This window comes from Synchiropus splendidus, chromosome 5 (assembly GCF_027744825.2).
Source record: "Synchiropus splendidus isolate RoL2022-P1 chromosome 5, RoL_Sspl_1.0, whole genome shotgun sequence".
Lineage (NCBI taxonomy): Eukaryota > Metazoa > Chordata > Actinopteri > Syngnathiformes > Callionymidae > Synchiropus > Synchiropus splendidus.
In genome coordinates this window covers 5,778,982-5,800,593 of record NC_071338.1, presented here as the reverse complement: position 1 = coordinate 5,800,593, position 21,612 = coordinate 5,778,982, and the positions used below count along the sequence as shown (strand labels likewise).

The 21,612-nt window shown below is 44.0% G+C and overlaps 2 protein-coding genes across 5 annotated transcripts in view; one reads left to right on the top strand and one right to left on the bottom strand.

Annotated features, from left to right (window-relative positions):
• On the top strand, positions 1–3,365 carry LOC128758512 (dual specificity phosphatase 29-like). 2 transcript variants are annotated; one of them, XM_053864521.1, is made up of 4 exons: positions 1–72; positions 195–362; positions 432–655; positions 946–3,365. In XM_053864521.1, exons 2-4 carry the CDS (start codon positions 205–207, stop codon positions 1,161–1,163), a joined length of 600 nt encoding a protein of 199 aa, XP_053720496.1. In that variant the 5' UTR covers positions 1–72; positions 195–204; the 3' UTR covers positions 1,164–3,365. The 2 variants fall into 2 exon arrangements, with proteins under 2 accessions (XP_053720496.1, XP_053720497.1); XM_053864522.1 differs by having other exon boundaries at positions 6–72; positions 140–362.
• The window catches only part of kat6b (K(lysine) acetyltransferase 6B), a 35,013-nt gene continuing 16,621 nt past the window's right edge, over positions 3,221–21,612 (bottom strand). For 2 of the 3 annotated variants that reach the window (XM_053864519.1, XM_053864518.1), the window contains exons 7-17: positions 20,118–21,061; positions 18,151–18,272; positions 17,675–17,787; positions 17,440–17,581; positions 17,167–17,328; positions 15,157–15,250; positions 12,802–13,033; positions 10,987–11,146; positions 10,346–10,627; positions 7,583–7,913; positions 3,221–7,081 (exon numbers count right to left, since the gene is read on the bottom strand). In XM_053864519.1, the coding sequence (XP_053720494.1) occupies positions 4,356–7,081; positions 7,583–7,913; positions 10,346–10,627; positions 10,987–11,146; positions 12,802–13,033; positions 15,157–15,250; positions 17,167–17,328; positions 17,440–17,581; positions 17,675–17,787; positions 18,151–18,272; positions 20,118–21,061 (5,308 nt within the window). In that variant the 3' untranslated portion in view covers positions 3,221–4,355. The remainder of the gene's footprint in view (positions 7,082–7,582; positions 7,914–10,345; positions 10,628–10,986; positions 11,147–12,801; positions 13,034–15,156; positions 15,251–17,166; positions 17,329–17,439; positions 17,582–17,674; positions 17,788–18,150; positions 18,273–20,117; positions 21,062–21,612) is intronic. The other variant, XM_053864520.1, reaches the window with a different exon arrangement.

The window sequence follows — 21,612 nt, the reverse complement described above, 5'->3', positions numbered from 1 at the left end:
GGGGACGACTTCACAACAAGCAGACAGGATGAGGAAATAAAAGTCTCCTGCATGAGAATCAAGAGATTGTCGGTGAGTCTTGCGCTGTGTGAGAGAAATGAGAGACGACCGAGCGTGACGTCGTACCCCAACATTTCAGTACCTGGCATGGCCTTGACCTGGATCTCACCTTGAGTGATCATTGTCTCCCTGAGATGTTTGAAAATGGCTTCAAGCAGTAGGACCAGACAGGGAGGACATTGCAGTACAGCAGGGGAGTATGCTACGCCCGGCAGCTACGAGCTGGACAAGATCCTGAACCGTGGGAGTGTGGCCTACACTCATGTCAACCAAGTCTGGCCCAACGTTTACATCGGGGATGAGTGAGTGAGTGATTCCCAACAGACGGTGAAGTGATGAACGCAAACCACATCTCCATTTATTACTCACAGGCAGACAGCCAGGGACAAACACAACCTGAGGAGACTGGGGATTACGCACATCCTGAACGCTGCAGAAGGGACGTGGAACAATGTGGACACTGGGGCTGGTTACTATGGCGACATGGAGGTGGTCTATTACGGCGTGGTGGCAGAAGACGTCACAACGTTTGACCTCAGCCAGTACTTCTACTCAGCTGCCCGCTTCATTGAAGAAACACTGAGAAACCCTCAGAGTAAGATCTCTCAAGACCAGGCTTTGGAATTTGAATTGGACTACAGGAAGATGACACTCTTTATAGCCAATAGGATGCATTTGTTGCACTTGGGAAAGGTTGGGATAAAAAGCTAAGGATAAAAGACACAAAAATTATTTGAAAAAAAAAAAAAGAAAATATGATACTGGACTTCCCTCTGGTTACTCTGTAATGCTGAGCAAAATGAAGTGGTCACACTGAAGTAACTAAAGATGATGAAAACTATCATCCAGAGCAACAACACTGTTAACAGTAGTTTGTACCTGCAGATAAACTGCTGGTCCACTGTGTGATGGGTAGGAGTCGCTCGGCCACACTCTTCCTCGCCTTCCTCATGATCTGTGAGAACATGACGCTGGTGGAAGCCATTGAACAAGTCAAGTCCCACAGGAGGATCATCCCAAACTGGGGTTTCCTGAAGCAGCTGAGAGAGCTGGACATGGACCTTCAGGGCAGCAGGACCTCAAGAGAGTCAGGTCCAGTCTGAGTTCCCCCGAGCTGGTCTCTCACCTTGCTTTAGTGGTGTAATGATGCAGGAAGAAGTTTGGCACAAGGTCTGCTGCTGACACGTCCATTACACACCAAGGTAGAACATCATGAGCGCCACTTGGTGAAGTGGTTGAGGCTGACCATATGGTCACCATGGCATCTGGCAATGGTCAGTGTATATTTTTGACCTCAAAGTGTCTATTGAAGTGACATATGAGACGTAGCAAAACACTTCAGGCTTTGCAATTGAAAAAAACATTTGAGCTTCAACTTGATAGAAAGGCTTCAACATATAGAGCAGGAACTCCTCTTTACGAGAGATGAGAGAGTATTTTTGGTATTATGTTGGTGTCAACATAATCTATCTTGAAATATTTACATTATTTTCAAAACCCTTTCAAGACGGATGTTGGACTAATGAAGACAGTGAACAATAACGACCAAATGTGTTTTTGCCTTTCATTTGCCCTAAAGGACATTTTTAGTGTTTGGGGGAAAAAAAAGAACTTTTTCTTCAAAGAAATTTGAGGAATCTTCCAAATAAGTAGTAGTAGTATAAGTAGTTTTATATATTTATTAAAAAAACGATACGGCATTAAATTGAAAATATTCAAAGTGCACATCCCCACTTAAAATCCACACTCATGTCAAGTCCACCTTTAAATCTAGGATGCAGAGCAGTAATGCTTAACCATAGGGCCGAGGCCCATGGTTGGGCTGCGAGCGTCCCTTATTGGGCCACTGGAAGTTTTTTGTTTTACACCTCTGGGCCATGATCATTGAATTGACTTTGCAACTGCAAATTGACAGCTGCAAATTTGTGATAGTTACCAACTGTGGAGAAGTTCTTGAAGAGAAAAAATGATAAAGAAAGTGGTGGTGACCCCTACAGTAAACACTGCTCATGTTGGAGCAGTTTTTAAAATTAATTGGAACATTTTATGAGAATACATTTATTTACGCTTTACTTCTCTTCTTTCGAGTTTATTTATGAAAAAATATATTTTTCCGATGTGTCGATGTTATTCTATTAATTTTATTCAGAATTTTATTCATGCCGTACCCTTCTTCCAATATTGGCATTTTTTTTTCTTTAGTAAATTTGATGAACATGACTTGCACCTGGTTCTGCTGCTAGTTGGAATTTTTTAATATCTTATTATCATTATCGTCTGATCACATGGTTTCACGTTATTTCACAAGGTCTTGGTTTGTTTACATGTATGGTTATTAAACACAAAGGAAATCAGTAATTCAGTTCTATTCCTTGAATGGGCCCCGGACCTATTAGTTCTGGAAATGGCGGGCCCCTAGATCAAAAAGGTTAAGAACCCCTGATGTAGAGGACAGCGAGAGGCTGAACGTTGGCTGCCACACGAAGGCATGGCGGCGAGTCCCTTCCATTTCCTGGCTAGAAGGTTAGAATTGTTTAGTTTTCTTTTGTTTTTATTTAGTTTAGAATTTTAGTCTTTCAAATTCAGTTAGTTTAAATGACTTTTAATGGTGGGTTTGGTAGTTTCAGTTTTTTGAAAGCCTAGTTTCAGTATTGTTTTTATTAGTTTTAGTTTTTATTCCTTCAATAAGGGGTATTGGAACAAGATTGAAAATTAAAATAGGTCACAAAAATAGTAATAAAAACTTGACACCATTTTGAAAAATGTAACTACCGGACAGAACATGCTACAACAGCTTTCATAAAACTAGCCAAGTCCAAATAAATAGATTCAAAATCATCTCAAAATGCTTCTATTTGAAATACATAAAGACAAAAACAAAGTACAATTTTGCTATAATTTTAGTTCAGTTTCTTTAGCAAACCGACAATGCAGTTTTCGTTCACTTTCAGTAACTATAGCAACCTTGCTTCCTGGGTACATGCTTCCATTCCTCATTCTGCTCTCACTGGGTACTGAATCAAAGAGGAGCAAACATGTACATGTCAATCATAATTTATTCTTCTGCTAAAGTGTACAACATTTGAAGTGACTGACAAAAAGCAGAAAAGTCATAAATACAAGGATGTCAATCTGTCTGAGTTTGTGCACATAGCCAGGTGCGCCCCCACCCGCCCCCGACCTCTGAGCCCCCTAAGCCGTTCTGACTGCGACTGTACAGGTACAAAGGCTACAAAAGAGCAATAGAAACAAACACAGGTACAAGTAGCGAATTACATGCGGTTCATTAGCTTAGTTTGGTCTATTCACAGGCTCTATTCTTCTAGACTTCGGTAAAATATAAATCCAACATTTTATAAAGATAGAAAACAAACCTACAGATGGAATGAAAACGTCGCTTTTAAAGGCATTATGTAAAATAACTTTGGACTAAATTTAGAGTTATTCATCCTTATAATTATTCAGATCTTTGAAATCCCGCCGCACTCCTGGACACGTTTGAAATGTTTTCAGGGTACAAACACTGAGATATGCTTTGTGGACAGAAATCTGTCTGCTTTATTCAACAGAAAGCTGCCTCAAGGAGATCTGATACAAAAAGACTTCAGCTTTATACATACATAGCAATAAAACCTCTCCAACAGAACAGAAAACAGGACTCCGTTACATTGTTTGTTGGTTTGTTTTTACATTATTAAAATTAACAAAATATAGATTCATCTTTCTCCCTTGTGGAGGGAACCCTAATAAAGGCCAGACAGCTTTCAAATGGCTTGCTAGTAAGCACGACACTTGTACAGTACTACTCAATGCACTGTCACTAACAGAGACTGAAGCATGCTAGTTGTCACTTTACAAAATAAGTACAATAATTTAAATATACAAAGGCATGAGTATAGCACAAACTCAATGTCAGCACTGTTAGACAGAGACACTGAACAGGTTCAGACAGCCATTCGTAGCAGGCACGTTAAATGGCTTCATTTGAGGCTGCTACACGATGGCGAGCTCGCTGACCAACGTCTCTACGCCTGAACCTGCTGCAAAGACACGTCAGAGACACTAACACTCATTAAATAGATTCTCGTCGTAACGATGTAAGGCTTCCCATCTGGAGGAACAAAAATACTTCCAAAGTTCAGTCAACCATGAAGATTTTTGCATTCTTTCCAAGTGCTGCTGCTGGTTTCTAAGTCAATAAACTAAAATAAAAAAAAAAACAGAGAGAGAAAGAAAAACAAGGCCGGATCAGGGCGACTCTGAGGGCGCGAGGACCAGCGGGGTCCGGTGGCCCCTTACCGCCTGATGAAAGGCCCTTTCAGGGATTGCTTGGGCATGCTTGTGTTCATGTAACCATGGTGACCAGCTGGAGGGTACACCATGTTGCCATGTGGCGCCTGCATGGGCTGCTGGGGATATGGCTGTGTTCCCATCATGCCCATCTGCATAGAGTACTGGGTGGACTGGTTCATGTAGGCATGGTTGCCGTGGTAGCCGCTGTTCATCATGGGCTGGCTCATGCTGTAGCCGTTGAGGGAGGGCATGTTCATGGAGTTGTAGGCAGGAGCCGGCATGATGTTCACGCTCATATTCATGCGCGGCATGGTGGCCAACGTCCGGGGCGGCGCCTGCATGGCCATGGTCTGCGCCGGCCGCGCATACATCTGCTGCTGGTGATGCGACAGCGGGGCGGACTTGGAGCGCGACGACATGTGACTCTTGGAGCTCATCTGAGTCTGAATTCTTTGCGAAGGTGGGATGCCCATGTTGCGCTGCAACATCATGGGGGGTGGGGAGTTGAGATTGGGGGGAGGGGTCATGGTGGCCTGCACCTGTGGGTTGGGCACCCGATGAGGAGTCTGGGATAGAGACACCAGGCCGGAGTGCTGCGAAGATAGCGACGGGCTGTTTGCATATGAGGTGATGGGGTGGGAGGCGGAGTGGTTGAATGGCAGCGAGCGCGGGTGCTCAATGAAGGTGTTGGTGAACTGCTGCAGCTTGGCCAGACTCAGGCCGGTGGTCTGAGTGTAGTGGCCGCCGCTGTACTCCCCTTGGTGGTTGAGCCGCTCATAAAGGCTGAAGTTGGCGTTGCCCGATTCGGGAATATCAGCCAGCTGCATGGTGGTGGCGAAGCTGGGCGGGATGGTGCACTGGCTCATGGGGTCCTGTTGGCCGTGTTGATTGTGGACGTTCTGCTGCAGGTGCTGATTGTGCTGGCTGAGCTGATTGTGCTGCAGGTGGTGGCTGGGGTGGTGGCTGTGCTGGTTGTGGGGATTGTGTTGAGCATGCTGGCTGAGCTGATTGTGTTGGCTGTGTTGATTGTGTGTAGCATGCCTGCCGTGGGAACCGTGTTGGCTCCTCTGCGTGTGCTGGCTGTTGCTGGGCGGTCTCTCCACCACGATGCAGCCCTGCGGAGACTTGACGTTGCAGTGAGGCGGCGAGCTCAGGCTGTTTTGCTGAATCATGCCACAGCTCGCAGGGTTGACCATTTGCTGGCTGACAGCGCAGCTGCTCTGGGTCAGGCCGCTTGGGGGGATGCCCCCATAGGAGCAGCTGTTCTGGGAGGGTCCCGCCCCACAGATGCTGGAGTCATAGCTGCTCGGGTTCTCGTAGTTCTCCGTGGTGCTTTCGATGCTGCCCAGATCACTGAAGCCGCTGTCCACCACCTGCTGAGAGTGGTCCGACACAGACGGCACGTCCATCATCGGGCTGGTCTCCATGTTGTGCAGGGACGGAATTGAGATGGCACTCTGGTCCGGGCTGATTTGGGTGTAGTTACTCTCCAAGATGGACACGGCCGGACTACTGACAGAACGTACTGACTGGCTGGGATGAGACTGCGCCGACGATAAAGGGCTGCTGTGATCTGATGGGGGACAGTCGTCCAGTGGTGTGACATGGGGGCTCTGGGTGACACGTGTGTAGCTCTGCAGGGTGCGGCAGGGTTCCTGGTTCTCAACGCAGTCTCGGAAAAGGGCCTCTTGACGATTCTCCTGCGTAAGGGACTGCACAGCCTGCACGGTTTCCGAGTCAGTCATGGCACAGACCGGGGGATCGTCCCTCATGGTGGGACTGACTGACACCTTCTCTTCTGGCCGAGGCGGTGTATGTTCTGTAGTCGGGGAAGGAAGGTTCCTCTTCTCAGACTCGCATGCAACCTCTCCATGTTGCACTGTGACGGAGGCTTCTGTTTCAGTCGGCAACACCTCAGACTTTTCTTCCAACACACCAGCATGATCAGTCTCCACAACAGAAGCTGATTCCTCTTCGCTTGCTGGAGATGAACACGGATTCGGAGCAGACAGGTTGACTTCTGTCGGCTCTAAAAAAGGGGTTGTGCCTCCTGAACATTGCTCCAAATCTGCTTTGCTCTCAGAAACACCAGTTGTCTCACTGCTCTCCTTCTCAGCTGGCTCCTCATCTTTTGCATTCTGCTCGTTTTTCGGTTCCTCAACCACAACAGGCACCTCCTCGCCCCCTGTGCTGTTCTTCAACTCTTTGGAAGGAGACTCCTGCTCATGCTCACGTTCCAGCTGCTCATTCACAGGAGGCCTGAAAGGCTCAATCCTGTCCGGAGGAAGAGGCGTTCTTGCAATGGGCGTTGCAAAAGGAGACACATCAGGAGAGCCAGCAGGTGAGGGTGCAGGTGAGCACGCAGGTGAAGCCGACGCTGATCCTTCCGAAGAGCTGGACTTGTGGGAGAGGTAGTCGGCTGGGCTGGGGGGCTCCGAGGAGACCCTCCTCAGTGCTTTTGGACACACCGAGTGTCTGGCTGGTCTGCTGGTCTCATTTTCAATGACATCGTCATGGTCTGGTTCTGTCTTTACTCCGTCATGATGAAGGTGGACCTGCTCAGTCTCCAGCGGCGTCTCAGGAGGAGTGTAAAGGTTAAGCTTGAATCCCATCTTCCGCTCCTTCTTCAGTCTCCACTTAGGAGGACCTCGCTTCACACCTTTGGGCCAGCCTTTTTTACGCTTCACTGGTCGAGGTCTCCCGGGTCTCTTGCCAAGGTCATCCGTGCCTACAAATCGAAATAACTGTTAGATGGAGGAGGGACAATAGAGAAGACTCTGATGGGACAGATCTGCCAACTTAAAAAAAAAAATATAATGACACCTCTCAGAGGACTATTAAAAAAACATTTTAAGGATGTTTTTTAAGGCACATGCTGTTGATCTCAATGGATTCAGTAAGACAGGGACTACTGCCTCTCCATTTTCAGCACATTTGCTGACATCACGATGGTAACTGCTTATCAATTGAACACTCATTTCACCTTATCTAACTGTTGTATTTCTTTCATAAAGTCTGTTTTTCAGTCCAACTTCTTACAGATTTGGAGAATCGATCAGTAACTTTCTGTTTCTAAGTCGGTGTGCTCTGTCTTGAAAAAAGAAGATCTTTGATGTTGTGTTGGATTTCATCATCATAATTACTGTCTTCACACACACGCTGGCAAGAGATGTTCAGGGAAAGAACCAACTCCTGACCTACAAAAGATGATCTACAGTACAGTAATTACCTGCACTCCAGAAACGGTGGTGATATTTCTGTGCATTCTTCTCCAGCCGTGGGCGACCTCGCCGCCTTTTCACAGGTACCATCTGTGCCTTATCCTCTTCATCCTCCTCCTCCTCCTCCTCGTCTTCATCGTCCTCGTCGTCGTCCTCGTCGTCCTCTTCATGCATGTCACCCGCCCTGCAGGTGCGCTGCAGCAAAGGCATCGGACGCTCGTCGTCAGAGTTGTCAAAGGGCTCATTCAGAACCTCGGTGGTTTCTGAGATGGTTTCGGTCGTCACACTGCTGTTTATCCTCTTCCTTTTTCTGCCTCTCTTCTTCAGCATGACGCTTCTCTGGAAGACAGAACAGGCAGGTTTCAAGATTTAGGTCTGATAATGGCCTCATCAGCATAACTACCTCGCTGATGATTTTGAGGGATCATCATACTAATAAACCATGAACTGTCCAACTCCATCAGAAATTATGGAAAGTGAAACTTTTTTTTAAATCTAAACATCGTGGAGTGTGTGCACGTGTGTACTTTGAGCAGAGGGCCTTGCTGAATGAATTGGTATAATTGATCTTGTCCATTGTTTATCCTTAATGATGATCCTACATTAGGAAAAGTACGAAAAAAAAGTGTGGAATTGTAAGTGCAACAGTGTGGGGTCAAAAGCACATTTACAGCATTTGTATTGACTCACTGCAGGACCTTCCATTGGTCATGCATTAAATTATAAGCAACAAAAGTAACTACTCTCTTCCACTAATTCCCTCCTGAAGCCTAGCCCAGCAGCTGAGGTGAGAGGCAGGGGATGCTCTCAACCAGGGGTAACCACACTGTTGGCTTCACTCTAGATCCAACCAAGCACACAAAGCTTCACCCATCAGGTGTCTGAAGACAGTAGCTTGTCAGGCAGCTGCTGCTAGTTTCACCAGAGACCTCATTGGTTTAACTGCATGCACTCGTCTGGTTGGACCAAAAACCTGCACCCTCAGCTGCCCTTTCAGTTTGCAGTGTGTTCTAAGCACATTACATGGAGACACGTGCAGACATGCACATCTACAGAGAAATTAAGAGCAGGGGTGTCCAAAACTGTCCTAGAAATGGCCACAGTGGATGCTGGTTTTTCTTCCAATAGATCAAGTTTAACCATTCGGGTGACAGCTGAAACTGACTGACAACAAACTTATTACAGCCTTCAGACACCTGAATGGTGAAGCTGTGTGTGTGTTGGGTTGGAACAAAGGTTTGGACACCTCTGTATGTCTGTGGACTTTTGGAGGAAACCAGAGCGCCAGGAGATGGATGGTCTCCCCCACACAATCACAGGGATCATAAAACATCCAACTCGTGAGTTGCCTTGCGTGTCCTGGCTGTTTTGCTGAAAATGTATGCATCACCATCCATATATCCAGTTCAAAGGTTTTCATGGAGTTTTTGTGGAGATGCTTGTTAGCAATATAATGTTTCTTGAAATAAAACACATCATCTGAAACCATGCACAGTAGAAAGCGCTGGCCAATGATGTTGGAAGCCTAATACATGTGAACTGCTCACATGCAAACTGCAGGGCAGGGCTCGTTCTGAAATGCATGCCAAACTGAAAAAGGTATGGATGGTTTTCATGTTAAATGCTAGGACAGTGTTTCATGATATGAGAACTATAAAGATCTGAACAATGAAAAGTGTAAAGACCTCATTTTCAATAGGAAACAGGACAAGGAGGTGGTTTACTGGCAACAAAAGTTGCCCTTTGTTTACGAGAGTTATACACCAGATAAAATGTTAAAGAATCAAATATAGGGATCTGGATGAGTTTAAACATTTTCCAAGATATGTTTTTGCTGAGCTTCACACTTTACAGCAGTGACTCCAACATAGCTCAGTGTACTTTGATGTAGTAGTAGTTGGGCTAGGTTCGAGGCCCCAGCGACTCCGTCAAGGGAATAAACGCAAAAATGAATGTAATATGGGAATACTGTTTTTGTCACTCATACTCGTACTGAATAATTTCTCAGAACTTTTGCTTTACTAAAATTAGATTCTGGCAATGGAAATAAAAATCGCCAACCAGGCAATAAGAGGCATGCGATGGTATGTCAATGGCTCTCAAATGAGTGTTGTGGTGCAAAACCACGATTAAATAGTGCACTGTATTCCCAGCTGAACCCTTGAGCTATGCATCCAGGAGTGGAAAACCACAAATTAGACAGGCAGAGTAAGACAGACCACAGTCTATCATTAACATTCTCCTGCTTGTTTCCCCAACTGCTGCCTCATTCAATTGCCACTGTTCCCAAGTCCTTCACAAGAAGAATGTGAAATCAATACTGTAAATACTGCATTAAATAAACTGCAAATGCTGCTGCTGGGCCGATTCACTGCTCTGTTATTATTGAATACTGTCTCCCTGACACACTGCAGCTGCCTGCAATACACTCTGCAGCACAAGGGGGCAGTGCCACCCAAACACTGCAAAGCACAGAAGAGGGCATTAAATTAAGCATGACTGCTGACAATAGTACAAGGTTCAGCCTGTGCGGTGTCCACACTAGCACAGAAAACACTGTTATCTGCACACTCACAAGGAGCCTGCAGGATCAGCTGAAGCGTCCGGTGAGATCATGAATATTTAGTACCTCGCTCCAGTGCACAACACAGCCTTTAATGAAGGGAAATATCTCATGATATACCTCCACCAGACTAAGACTCCAGACAATCAATACAACAACCACACTGGAGGCAACAGCAGACCTGCGCATCCCTGACAATAAAAGGCACCTTTCTCTTGGCTGCAAGCGCTGCATGGGCCTTCGTCAGAGTGGGCGCTGAGCCATCTAAGAATTCCTCGTCATCGTCGCCGTCGTCCTCCACATCATCGTCACTCAACTCCTGTGTCCGCTGGACGCGTCTGGACCAGGGCGCCGCGGGGCGGCGCTCGTAGGTTCTGAAGGGAACCTTGCAGTGGACTTTGGTGAGAGGCTGTCGGCTACAGTGAGTCATCATGTAGCTCCCTCTCTCCTCTTTCTCCCAGCAACTGGCCTGCTCCTTCAGACGCTCCGCCTGGTAATTGAACAGACAAGACGCATTATCCCCGAGAACAGTGCGTGCACGACTCGCAGCGATGGCTAATGGGAAAACAAGAGATGGGGGATTAACATTGTGACAAATGAATCACCGCAGGATCCTGATTGGATGTTTGCCTTTAATTTCCGTTAAGTAACTGTCCAAAGATTGCATTTCACGGCGGATTCAATATTATCAAGAATGTGGTGACTCAGAGCAACATTACATCCTCTCTGCTGGTGAGATGCGCCGCGTGTTAATGGCCTCAATTTGAACTCGCCTGCTAATCATGCAAACACTGAGTGGGAGTAAACAAACAAACAATGCCACTTGATTAATCAGAGGCGTAAACCTACGTCCATCTCTGCTTCTCTCTCCTCCTCAGACAAGACGGTGTTGAGTGCCGCCGAGCGCGTCCAGCCCAGGGCATCGGGGTCCACCTCGTAGAGGCGCGGAGACGCCCTGATCTTCTCCATGTGCCGCTGTATCAGACGCTCTCTTCTCACCAACACGATCCTGCGGCAGAGTCGAGCAGTTGAAGTCAAGATGGTGATGAAGAGGAGAAACGAAATAAGTTCCAGTTTCATTCAGTCACCTGGCGTATATTACTACGATAACTATGGTGTTATGGTATCGTGGTGTGTCTGAAATGTGAATTTCTGAATTTTAGCTAACAGCGACATAATTGTCAAATGCTGTAACACGTTGAACTTGTTTATTTTTCATAAGTAAGCAACAGACAGGTCTAAAATGGTTAATAGAATCAGTTCAACAGGTGCAAGAACAGCAGAATTAACATGGTTTATTTGTTTGGCTGCAGTTGCTTGAACACATTTTGAAATTTCTATCATCTGTTTTCTTATTTCTGTAAGGGCATGGAGTAGAGTTTATATTATCAGTGTTTATATTTATCTGTGACGTTTATTAGGAGTTGTATCATGTCATCTTCATACGCTCTCTCTCACCAACAGTGGATGACAGCTGCAGGGGTGGGAACTAAAGTTGATCAATTGATCAGTTCGATGGAATATGTGAAGGTTTGAGAAAGAGAGAGTGAATGAAGTACACATGCATCTCAACAGGCACTCTCCTAACTGAGCAAGCTTGGATAGCACATTTTTGGGTCATATTTGTGTTACTGCCTAAAAGTACAGAGCATGCTTGCCAAACAGTTGACATCAAAGGGTGAGGACAGTTATGACAGACAAACACAAGATATAAAAATAGTTCATTGAAGGATTAGACACATTTTAAAGGTTATTTCCCATCAAACAGTATCATAAGTAAAAAGCATGGGAGTGTGGTTTGTGGTAGAATGGTTCACTGTGCGAACTGGATTCTTATATAACCAGCACCTTTTCAGCTCATTTTGACATTAAGTTCCATAAGAATAAAACACCTTTGCTTCATACTATAATTAGATCCACAGTCTAAAAGTGGCAAGGCCCATGCAGTTACATTCTCAAGAGTGATTCTAGATCTGGAGTCATCATTTTTTTAGAAGCACTGATTCAAAGGACTGCTACCAGTTTGAATTCTGAAAAGCTAACGTTGATAATACAAATACAGAGGTGCATGAGATATGCATAATAATTAACAAAGATTCAGAAAGCTCACACACAGCAAAAATACTTAATCCATAAAAGTAGTCCTACAGTCTGACGCCCTCAGGCACCACACTGGTGACCACTGTTCTACAGTCAAGTCTTCCCTTTACAAGATTAACAAAAACAACACACTTTGATATGCATCTTTTGAAATAATTGATATAATAATAATAAATCCCTGAAAAAGCTGATCAACTACACTACACTGAAAGCCGTTTTCCTGGATTGGGACCTCATCAAGAAATAATGTGCTCATCTCTTATTAAATTGATGTCAGAGGCCTGTATCATTATTAAGTTGAGCATTTCTGGGCAAGAAACCCTCTTCTGGATGGGGTTATTACACAGTACACTTAGCTTGCAACGACAAGTGGCAACCTCTGGCATGCTACCATTGAAGCCACAAATATGCAATGCCACCTTTTAAGGCTGAATAGTGCATAACCTGACTTACTTCTGTCAATAATCTGTCACACTAATGAATTCAGGGTTAAAAATACCAAGTGGCCTGAATCCGTCAGACAAACACACAGAGAAAACGGCAGTGCCGGCCAAAGACACTGACCTGCTGTCCCGTCTGTCAATCATGCCCAGCTGCTGCAGAGTGGCGGCGATGTCGTGCGGACACATCCCAGTGGCCCTGCTGATTCCTTTAACACTGATGTGTTTATCCGGGTGCTTATAAAGGTACTCCAAGATGACACTTTTCCAATACGCCAGGTAGGATAAGCGACCTAGGTCTGACAGCGGCTTCTCAGGGGAGCCCGCTTGTCCTTCTTGTCTTGAGAGCAGGTAACCTGAACAGAAATGAAGGAATTAATGGTTTTCCCAGGGCAGATATTGATGCTGGTTAGGTTTATGTGAATGTTTAATCATCAAGCTACTTCAAGAAGAAAATGATGTGACTGAAATGAGCTTGATTCTTCAAATAGACAGGTTTGTTGACAACAAAAATTCTGCCAATACACAAATGTAGAATACATTAGACAATAACTACTTTCATTTAACACTTGCATAACATATGCTGAAAACCCTACTGGAAGATCTCCTACAGAAAAGCTAGACATCATTTCCACTGCAGAAGACAGAGTCCAAGAGTGTATAGATTTAACTTAAATTGAATCATTATGGCATCAAATATCAATATACAATTTAAATGTGAGGTGTGTTCAAAGTTTGGACTAGCCATGTTGGTGTAAGACAATTAAGTTGAAAGTGCAATGATTGTTAGTGTAAATTGGGGCTTCAAGGATCGATCGACCATCGACCTGCAGCAGATATTATCGTCAGCCAGCCACGATGCAGTACTTCTCCGTCAAGGAAAATGACAACTGAATTGCAGTTCTCCGTGAGCAAGTTAGTCCCACGTCATACAGTAATGAAGTACTCCATACTGAAGTGATTTCTTTATGAAGTTCTCCCGTTTCTCTGGTGAACAGGAGGTTACCACAGCGAAGCACCAGTTTTGCATGTTCTTAAACAAGCTGAACGCACCATTGTGTCAGTAAAACATGATAAAAAGGAATGGAAGAGGCCGTGGGGATCGCTAGTGCAGTAACAGAAGGACAAGCAAGACAGAGGAGCAGCTGGATGTCTCTGCTCCCACGAGACAGCACTTTGGAGAAATAATAAGCACAAAAAATTAAAACTAATATATGTATCCGAGCGTAATTAGTTCCAAAGCGGCACCGTCAAGGGTCATCCATTATGAGCAGCATGAAATTAATTAATTCCTTTTAATGTGCACCCACAACCGAGAGCTAAACAAGCAAATCTAATCAGCCAACAGCCAACACATTATACCCCAGTAATCATGGAAATATTCATTACCGAGAGAGGGAGGTGTGATAACCAACACCTACACCAATACACTTGCTAAGTACATTGAGAGTCACTTTAAGTGGGTTTTTTTAAATAAATACAGAGACAGCAGTGAGCTGTATTTGTGTCTTTTTTTTTCTTTTTACACCTAATGAAGTGGTTCACTAATTCGATCAAACAGAGAATCTGTTAATCTGAAAGTCGAGTAGCTCAAATGCAACATTTCCCAATAAAGTCTTTATAGAGCTCAGACCTCGGCTGCATTCAATCTCCCTTAATCCCCCTCTGTGTTATCTGTGCGCTCTCAATATCAGAACTCAGTCTCAATGACTCCCAAAAGTGAACAGGAAATCAAATGCTCCATTACATAGGCGAGGCTCAGCCCTCCCCTTGCACACTCCAATTCCTCTCCTCGTCATTTGACACACAGCCAGACACGACAAAAAGAACTTCTACAAACAATTGTTTAAAAAAAAAAGCCCTTTCGCATCTTTTCAAATGTTTTGTGCGACAATAGCAACTGGCCTGCGCAGACAGAGCACTTAATTTTCCACTATTTTATTACTAGAGTGTGTTTCTGTAAAACCACTCAAGTTGAAACTTATTGGAATGTAATTGGAGAAGTGTTCAATTTACTCTTTTAGGGTATTTTATATTAATGTGGACATGTCCACTCAGACGCTTGGACTCACTTTATTTACAGATTTGTCACAGGTGAGGCTGTACAGAAATGCTGGATTGGGTGCATCATAAAACAAGGAGACAAGAAAGACTTGTCTCTACAAAAACTAACTCAAGCTTTTTAGCATTTTTGTTTGGCACCAATTATGACATTTGTAAAAAAAAATTCGACAAGACTTTTGTCAGGGAATGTATGTAGAGGCAAATGGAATGTTTCTCAAGTTCTAATCTCCAACGATTGCCTAAGCGCTGTTCATGAAAGCACTTGATTAGGCCACTTCAAATCCTGAACCAAATAACAGCACATACCCACCAGCCACAATCTCAACTCCTTAATCTTAAACAGTTTGTAAAAACAAAAGCAGAAAAAAAAAACATCTTAGCACAGTGGGTGAAAAAGAGGCATTAGGGAACTTACTGAAATCAATAAGGAACCTTCCAAATCCTTGCCTTTGGTACTGAGGCATGATCATTATGCAGGAGACATTGTACTTCTGCTGGCAAAGCTTTTCCTGAGGGAAGGAGAAACAGATCAAGTATGTCAGAGCTCTGCTGAAGCCGGCAATTTACTGCACCTGCCATTGTCCTTGTCTGATGCTGAGTGCAGGAGCATGCTCCAGCCCTATGTGAAGTGCTGTGTGCGACCAAAAACAGATACATACAGGCCTAACAGAGGTGCATATAGATACGCTACGACCTTAGAAGGGGAAAATTATAGGTTATATTTATATTATGGGTGGGATTAAGAAATAGATGGAACTCAGGAGAAGTACAGTATAGTAGTGTATAGTTCATATATCGAGATGATTTCCATTTTCAATATGTAACACCAGAATGATTAATTTCAAGTTGTACCAGTACACACAAGCTTAAACATGAGGGAGGAAGTGCTCCAGCAATGAACCAACTCTTTGCAGCATGAAGTGCACAGAACAATACTTTTCTTTTTTTTTTTTTTTTTTAAGATGAAAATTGCCATCTGTCAGCACTTCTTCATTATGAAGGAGACATGAGTTCTGGTTATGACATCATGTGGTGAACAGAAAAATATTCCCAGAGAAAGAGGGCCATACGTCATTAATCTGATCGTTCAACCCTGTAACTCATACATTAATGGTCTGTAATTAATTAATTGAATTTAACTTTAAAGTCCCAGCCCTAATTGAGGTATATTAAAGATAATGATGAGTGGTTATTGAACCGTTTTGCAACAAATTATTTGTATCAAGTTAAGGGAAAAAAATTTAAATGCAGTTATGCAGTGGAATAGACATATTGTAGCTGCTGTAATTTCCAGACTACTGCGTGCACCTACAATATATATAAGCCACATTCACTAATACTAAGTTGGGCATAAAAAGTGTCATTTTTTTCAGTCGCAGTATCGAGCCACTGCTCATACTGTATGAGTGAATTGCAGTTCAGAGCTCACAACTCCTGTTGTCTACACTACATGATACTATGATCGGATGTGATATAACTGCTCTCACTGTACGTCCATATACAAAATATCAGACTCTTGCATCCGGAAGTGCCAAGTAGAAGAAGCCAGAGCAACACTGGGAACAGAATGCAGTCAATCTAGAAGCGATCTGACAGAGGAACAGGGAAGCAGTGGGGGAAGTTTTCACATTCATTGAATGTATGACATTATTCACCTGGTCCATCTCTTCATTTTCACCCGATTGATCAGGAAGGGGTCATGTGGTGTTAATCGCTTCTCGTTGCACCATCTATACTACACGATGCGAGAAGCACTATTGAGACACACTGTATGCCAAGCTTTAAGAAAAAAAGCCACAGTCTATAAGCCTCAGGAGCAGCAGTGTCATGAACGAGCTCATGTCATCATCAAAATTAAACTCGTCACATTTATTTGATATCGAAGTGTATTCCCAGCAGTTTCCGGAGCGCCGCCTCTACAATTGGCGGAAGTGAAATGCCCGTGATTTTTCATTGTTCTGTGTGTGGAAAAAAGAAGTGGCCAATTGTCCAGGCATGACAATATGAATTAAATAACAACAATAACAAAAATCAATGAGTTGTGCTCTTAGTTTTGTTGAAAACAAAATTGATGCAAATATCTGATGGATAAAATGGTGCAAAAGCTAACCATACCAACCACAGCTAACCATAAATTTAACACTGAGACTTCAAGATTTACTCAAAAAAATGTATCAAACATTCAATGCAGAGGATTGCAGGCAAATTCATTGGAAGTGAGACAAAATGAGTAGCCACTGATTTAAGTACAATTTGCGCAAATTTTTGTATCACCATTGCTAAGAGGGACTGATTACAAAGCAGACTTAATTCAGAGAGAAGTGTTTTTCCATCCCCATGAAAGGAGCCTGAATAAGGGATTATTTGACAAAGGATATTGGAGTATGAAGTACACCATTTCCTTCATTTCCCATATAATTATTACCTTTGAAAAGTAGCCCACAAGATGACAGCCTTTCTCATCATTCTTGGTGAGGATGTAGAAGAGGAACGGCTCCACGTCGTAATATAAGGTCTTGTGGTCCAGGAAAAGCTTGGCTAGCAGGCAGAGGTTCTGGCAGAAGAGTTTGCTGACATTTCCATCAACCTAAAGATGAAAAAAAGAGCATGAGCACAGCGTTCAAACGGCCTCGTCCTCTTCAATTCAGAGGAATCTGGCTTGCAGTTATTGCTTTTATTGCTTTGAAAGGGGGCCGACCTCAAAGACGGAAAGGTCGTCCTTTCTATAGATTTCATTGGCTGGTGGCTGAAACCAGCCACACTTCTTTGTGTGTCTCTGCAGAATGTTTTTGCTTCTCATGTACTTCAGGCAGAACTCGCACAGATAAAGCTTTTGTAATCTGGCAAGGACAAAAAAAGCAGAGAGGGTCATGCTTGTGTAATACATGAAATCAAATGGATTCTCTCTTAAATAGAGGATCTGTGTGTGTTACCTTGAATACTCAGGAGGGTATGGTGAGGAGTACCAGGTTTGTATTTCATATTTCCCAAATTCAATGAGCGCTGGGCAACGCATGGAGTCCGTGTTTGTTGCTGATCCAGTTCTCTGAAAAGTTAGGACAAGATGTTTACAAATTTACATGGATAGCTGCAGCTCGACAGCCGCCATCAAACTCCAATAATGACAGCAAATAAGTTGTGTGGTCTTTGTAACTGCCATTCTGGGGACTTTTTTGATTTTATAAATGCTGCATTTTTATTTTCAAAATATTTATTCAACTTCAAAACGTGGAACCTTAAAAAGATAAATACATAAAACGTACTACTGCTGGGTATTCACACAAGAGATGGATGGATCCAGATTCCAACCTCTTGGTGAAAAATCTGTTTCCCCTCTTCAGCTTCCCTGCGTATGCTTCTTACCGTGGCAATTCGAAGTACACTAAGAATCTATTACAGTGCAAATCACCTTGGCAGCAAGTTCCTGGACTCGTGTGAATGTCTCCATATCCTCCTCTGTAACGTGATCTCTGGACATGGCTGCAGGGCTGACTGGGACGTCCCGCTTGACTCGCAGCTCTTCACTGTGGCCTGCAGCAACAAACAACAATAGCAGCACATCAAAACAAATCGCAAGTGGCCTGTTCTTACAGCAGCCTGGGCTGAGTTATCTGGTTTATTCATTCTATGCAAATGTGCCTGTGAGGATGCTGAGCCTGTTCGCAGCCGTGTCTCCAAGGAGATTCATAATGTATCATCTTTGCATGTTTATATGAAAATCCCTAATGTAATGAAGTGAAACTAAATCACTCTAATTGCGTAACCACTTTCATGTGCTTAGTCATCCACCAAGACAGTTTCCCATGAATTAAGAAGCAGATGTAGTGAGGGCTGCGAGTGCTGACATGAAAAGCATGTGATGCTGGAAAGCACGCGCTAATTTCATGAAATACATCAACAACCGGGACTCAGGTGCCAAAAAAAAAAACTCTGCACTGTCAGGAAACTACATAATAATGCAATTGTGATGCAATCATGATGAAGGCATCATCACAAACATATTTGTTGCACTGTAGTTGACTTAGAGTTTAAGTGTTTCCATATACCTAGTGCTAAAGATATAATACAGCATGGCTCCATCTGCCCGAGTCTGCCCTGCGCTCTGACCCTCTCTGCTGGACATGAAAGTCCTCTCCACAGAAGGGAACAACCTTATGAAAATCTCAATCTCACGATTTTACAGGCAGAGATGCCTTTCTAACCCAAGTCTCGAGCAGATGACTCTTCAAAGAGACAACAGCTCATTTAGTTCATTTCTGTTCCCTAGATGTTCTTTCGATCGGGATCCAGGGTTTGTTAATAAAAGGTACACAATTTGAATGAAGAAAATGCAAATAAATCAACTGATTTTCAATGCATTACAGAACTACCGCCGTACCAACATTTAACACTGAATTTCAAACTGAGTTAGTAGTATCAGGATTATAATGTACAAGAGGTACTGTAGCTCCTTTCCTCTGCTTGCGATGTACAACGTGGAAATTTATTGCAGAAGGTCACCAGTCCATGCCAGCTAAAGTACCACATCACCATTGAAAATACAGCGGTCTTTCAGGAGCAACCTATGCATTCAACTGCTCTTGATGAAATCCCACCAAAAAGACCATTGAACAAGGAACAGCTAAGTACTGGACACCTGAGTCAGCAGTTGCTAACCCCATAGCAGACGCTACTACCAAGCTTCCAAGCCAGTCACCCATAACCACTTAATGGAACCAGGTAAGATTAGCTGGTCAACTTATTTCAGCCATCAACTCAGTACCATGAGATCTTGTCTGTAAGTGTTCAGAAATACAACATTGCTTTGCTATGAGCTGTTAAAACTCACACTTCTTCAATGCAGACTAAAATACAAGAGTTGGAATCTGGCCTGTAATCATCCTGTCAGATTCAAGCCAGCTCGGGTGGCTGAATCACCAGGTTGTTTGTGTCTAATGACTGCTAGAAGTGAGTGGAGACAGTGGTTTACAGAGTGATGGTGTGATGAGGATGAGGACTGATGTGACGACAACCTCCACTCAGTGGTGATCACACAGTGTGTACGGGTGCAGAGGGTCAAGGACAGAGCGAGGAGCAGCAGGAGGGAGTTAGTGGGCCATGCACGCAGACAAGAAGTTGATGGGCAAGAGGATGGAAGCCACGTCAACTCCGCTGCCATGTCAAAAAACGCAATGGAAGTGGGTTAATAAGCAAGTAAAAGAGTTGACATTAGGCAGATTAGTAGACCGTTAAAAAGCTGAGCAATTCTTTCCAAACACAACATCAGCTCTGATTTAGACAAATGCCAGGTGTTAAGCTTTAAAAAAAAGAATAAATAGACAAAGCTCAAAAGGTGAGGAGGCGCAGGTTTGGGCTGGCGTTTCAATCCTTGCTTACCATGATTATTCTCAGGCTTAATTCTTCCGTCTGTCAAGTCTCCCTTTCCTGGCGAGGGCGCTCCCTTCTGGAGGCTCACTTTATACCTCAGCCTGGCTAGCGTCCTGTGCTTTTTGAGGAAGGGGTTACGTTTAAAGTGGCTGATATACTTAAAAGAGTGTCCTCTGGGTCTATTAAGTCCCCCGGATTCAGGGTTCAACTTATTTTGATTATTTAGCTCTTTCCCAAGGTGCCGGGGCGTCGATTTGGACTCCTTATTAGGTTGTGAGCGCTTAGGTGGCGCATAGGACGGCGGTCTCTTTTTCCGCGACTGTTCCTGAGTCGTGTAAATGTGTGAGAGTCCATCAAAAAGTCCTTTAAGCTGGCTGCTATTACAGAGACTACTCAGGGAGGGAACACTAGACTGGCTGGAGGAGCTCTGAGGCGAGTTAGCAGAGGTGGAGCTACTAGACACCTGTGATGGGGGGCTAAACCCTGGCGACGTGGGAGCAGGAGCTAGTGCAGAAGCCAGCGTGGCACTCTTTTGACAAGTCTGAGAGGCAAACGTTAACGACTCTGCTGGTTTGCACTGTTTGGGTGGACTGACGTCCCTAGGACTCAAATGGTGGTGAGACGCGTCAGTGACGACTCGCGCGCGACGGCCCACAGGGGAGGGGGTGAAAAATTTGGAAAGCCCATCAATAAGCCCTTTCGTTTTCTTGTTAACACTAAATGTAGCTGGGGTGGAGGTGGGCGTGAGGAGGGGAGTGGCGGTGGGAGTGGAGGTGGTGAATTGGGTGGCGTCGACCGCACAAAAGGGGTCTGCAACAGCCAATCTGTCTCTGGAGTCCGTCACAGATGCATGACCAGATGAAGGTGTGGAACAGACGGTATTCTTTTGACCCCTACCAGGTGACCCCCTTCCTCCAAGTGCTACCATGGAGCCATCCCCACTGGTTACAGACCTGTGAAGAACAAGAACATTAGAGTTACTCTCCAGAAACCCACACACTAGGACTACACAAGTCACCACATTTTCATTGTGATCATTATTTTGATGTTAAATGATACTGCTGGACGGCGGAATCTGCATTTACAAGGCTCCAGAGACTGACCAAATATTCTCATTTTTGGAGTAAATATCAGAACCGCTCTCACACAGCCAAACTGTACAACCGGATCCCTGAAGTTTCAACATTAAACATTGATTGAAACCTGTCAGTCAAATTCGTGGGGTCTGCCTTATATGCAGTGTGGTAAATGCTACCATTGAGTTGCATTTTGTGATTGCTCAATGTAAATCCAAAATTTTCGGGTAATTAAAATTTTCATCATTTATTCATATTTGAAATTCCTTTTTGCATAATTATTTAAGGTTGAAAAAGAGTACACATATTTTATCTAATATATTGAATAATCGTGATGATAACTTGAGCCATCATCGTTCAGCCTTACCACACACACACACACCTGATGTAGTGGCAGATAAAAAGTAGTGTTAAATATTTGACATTCA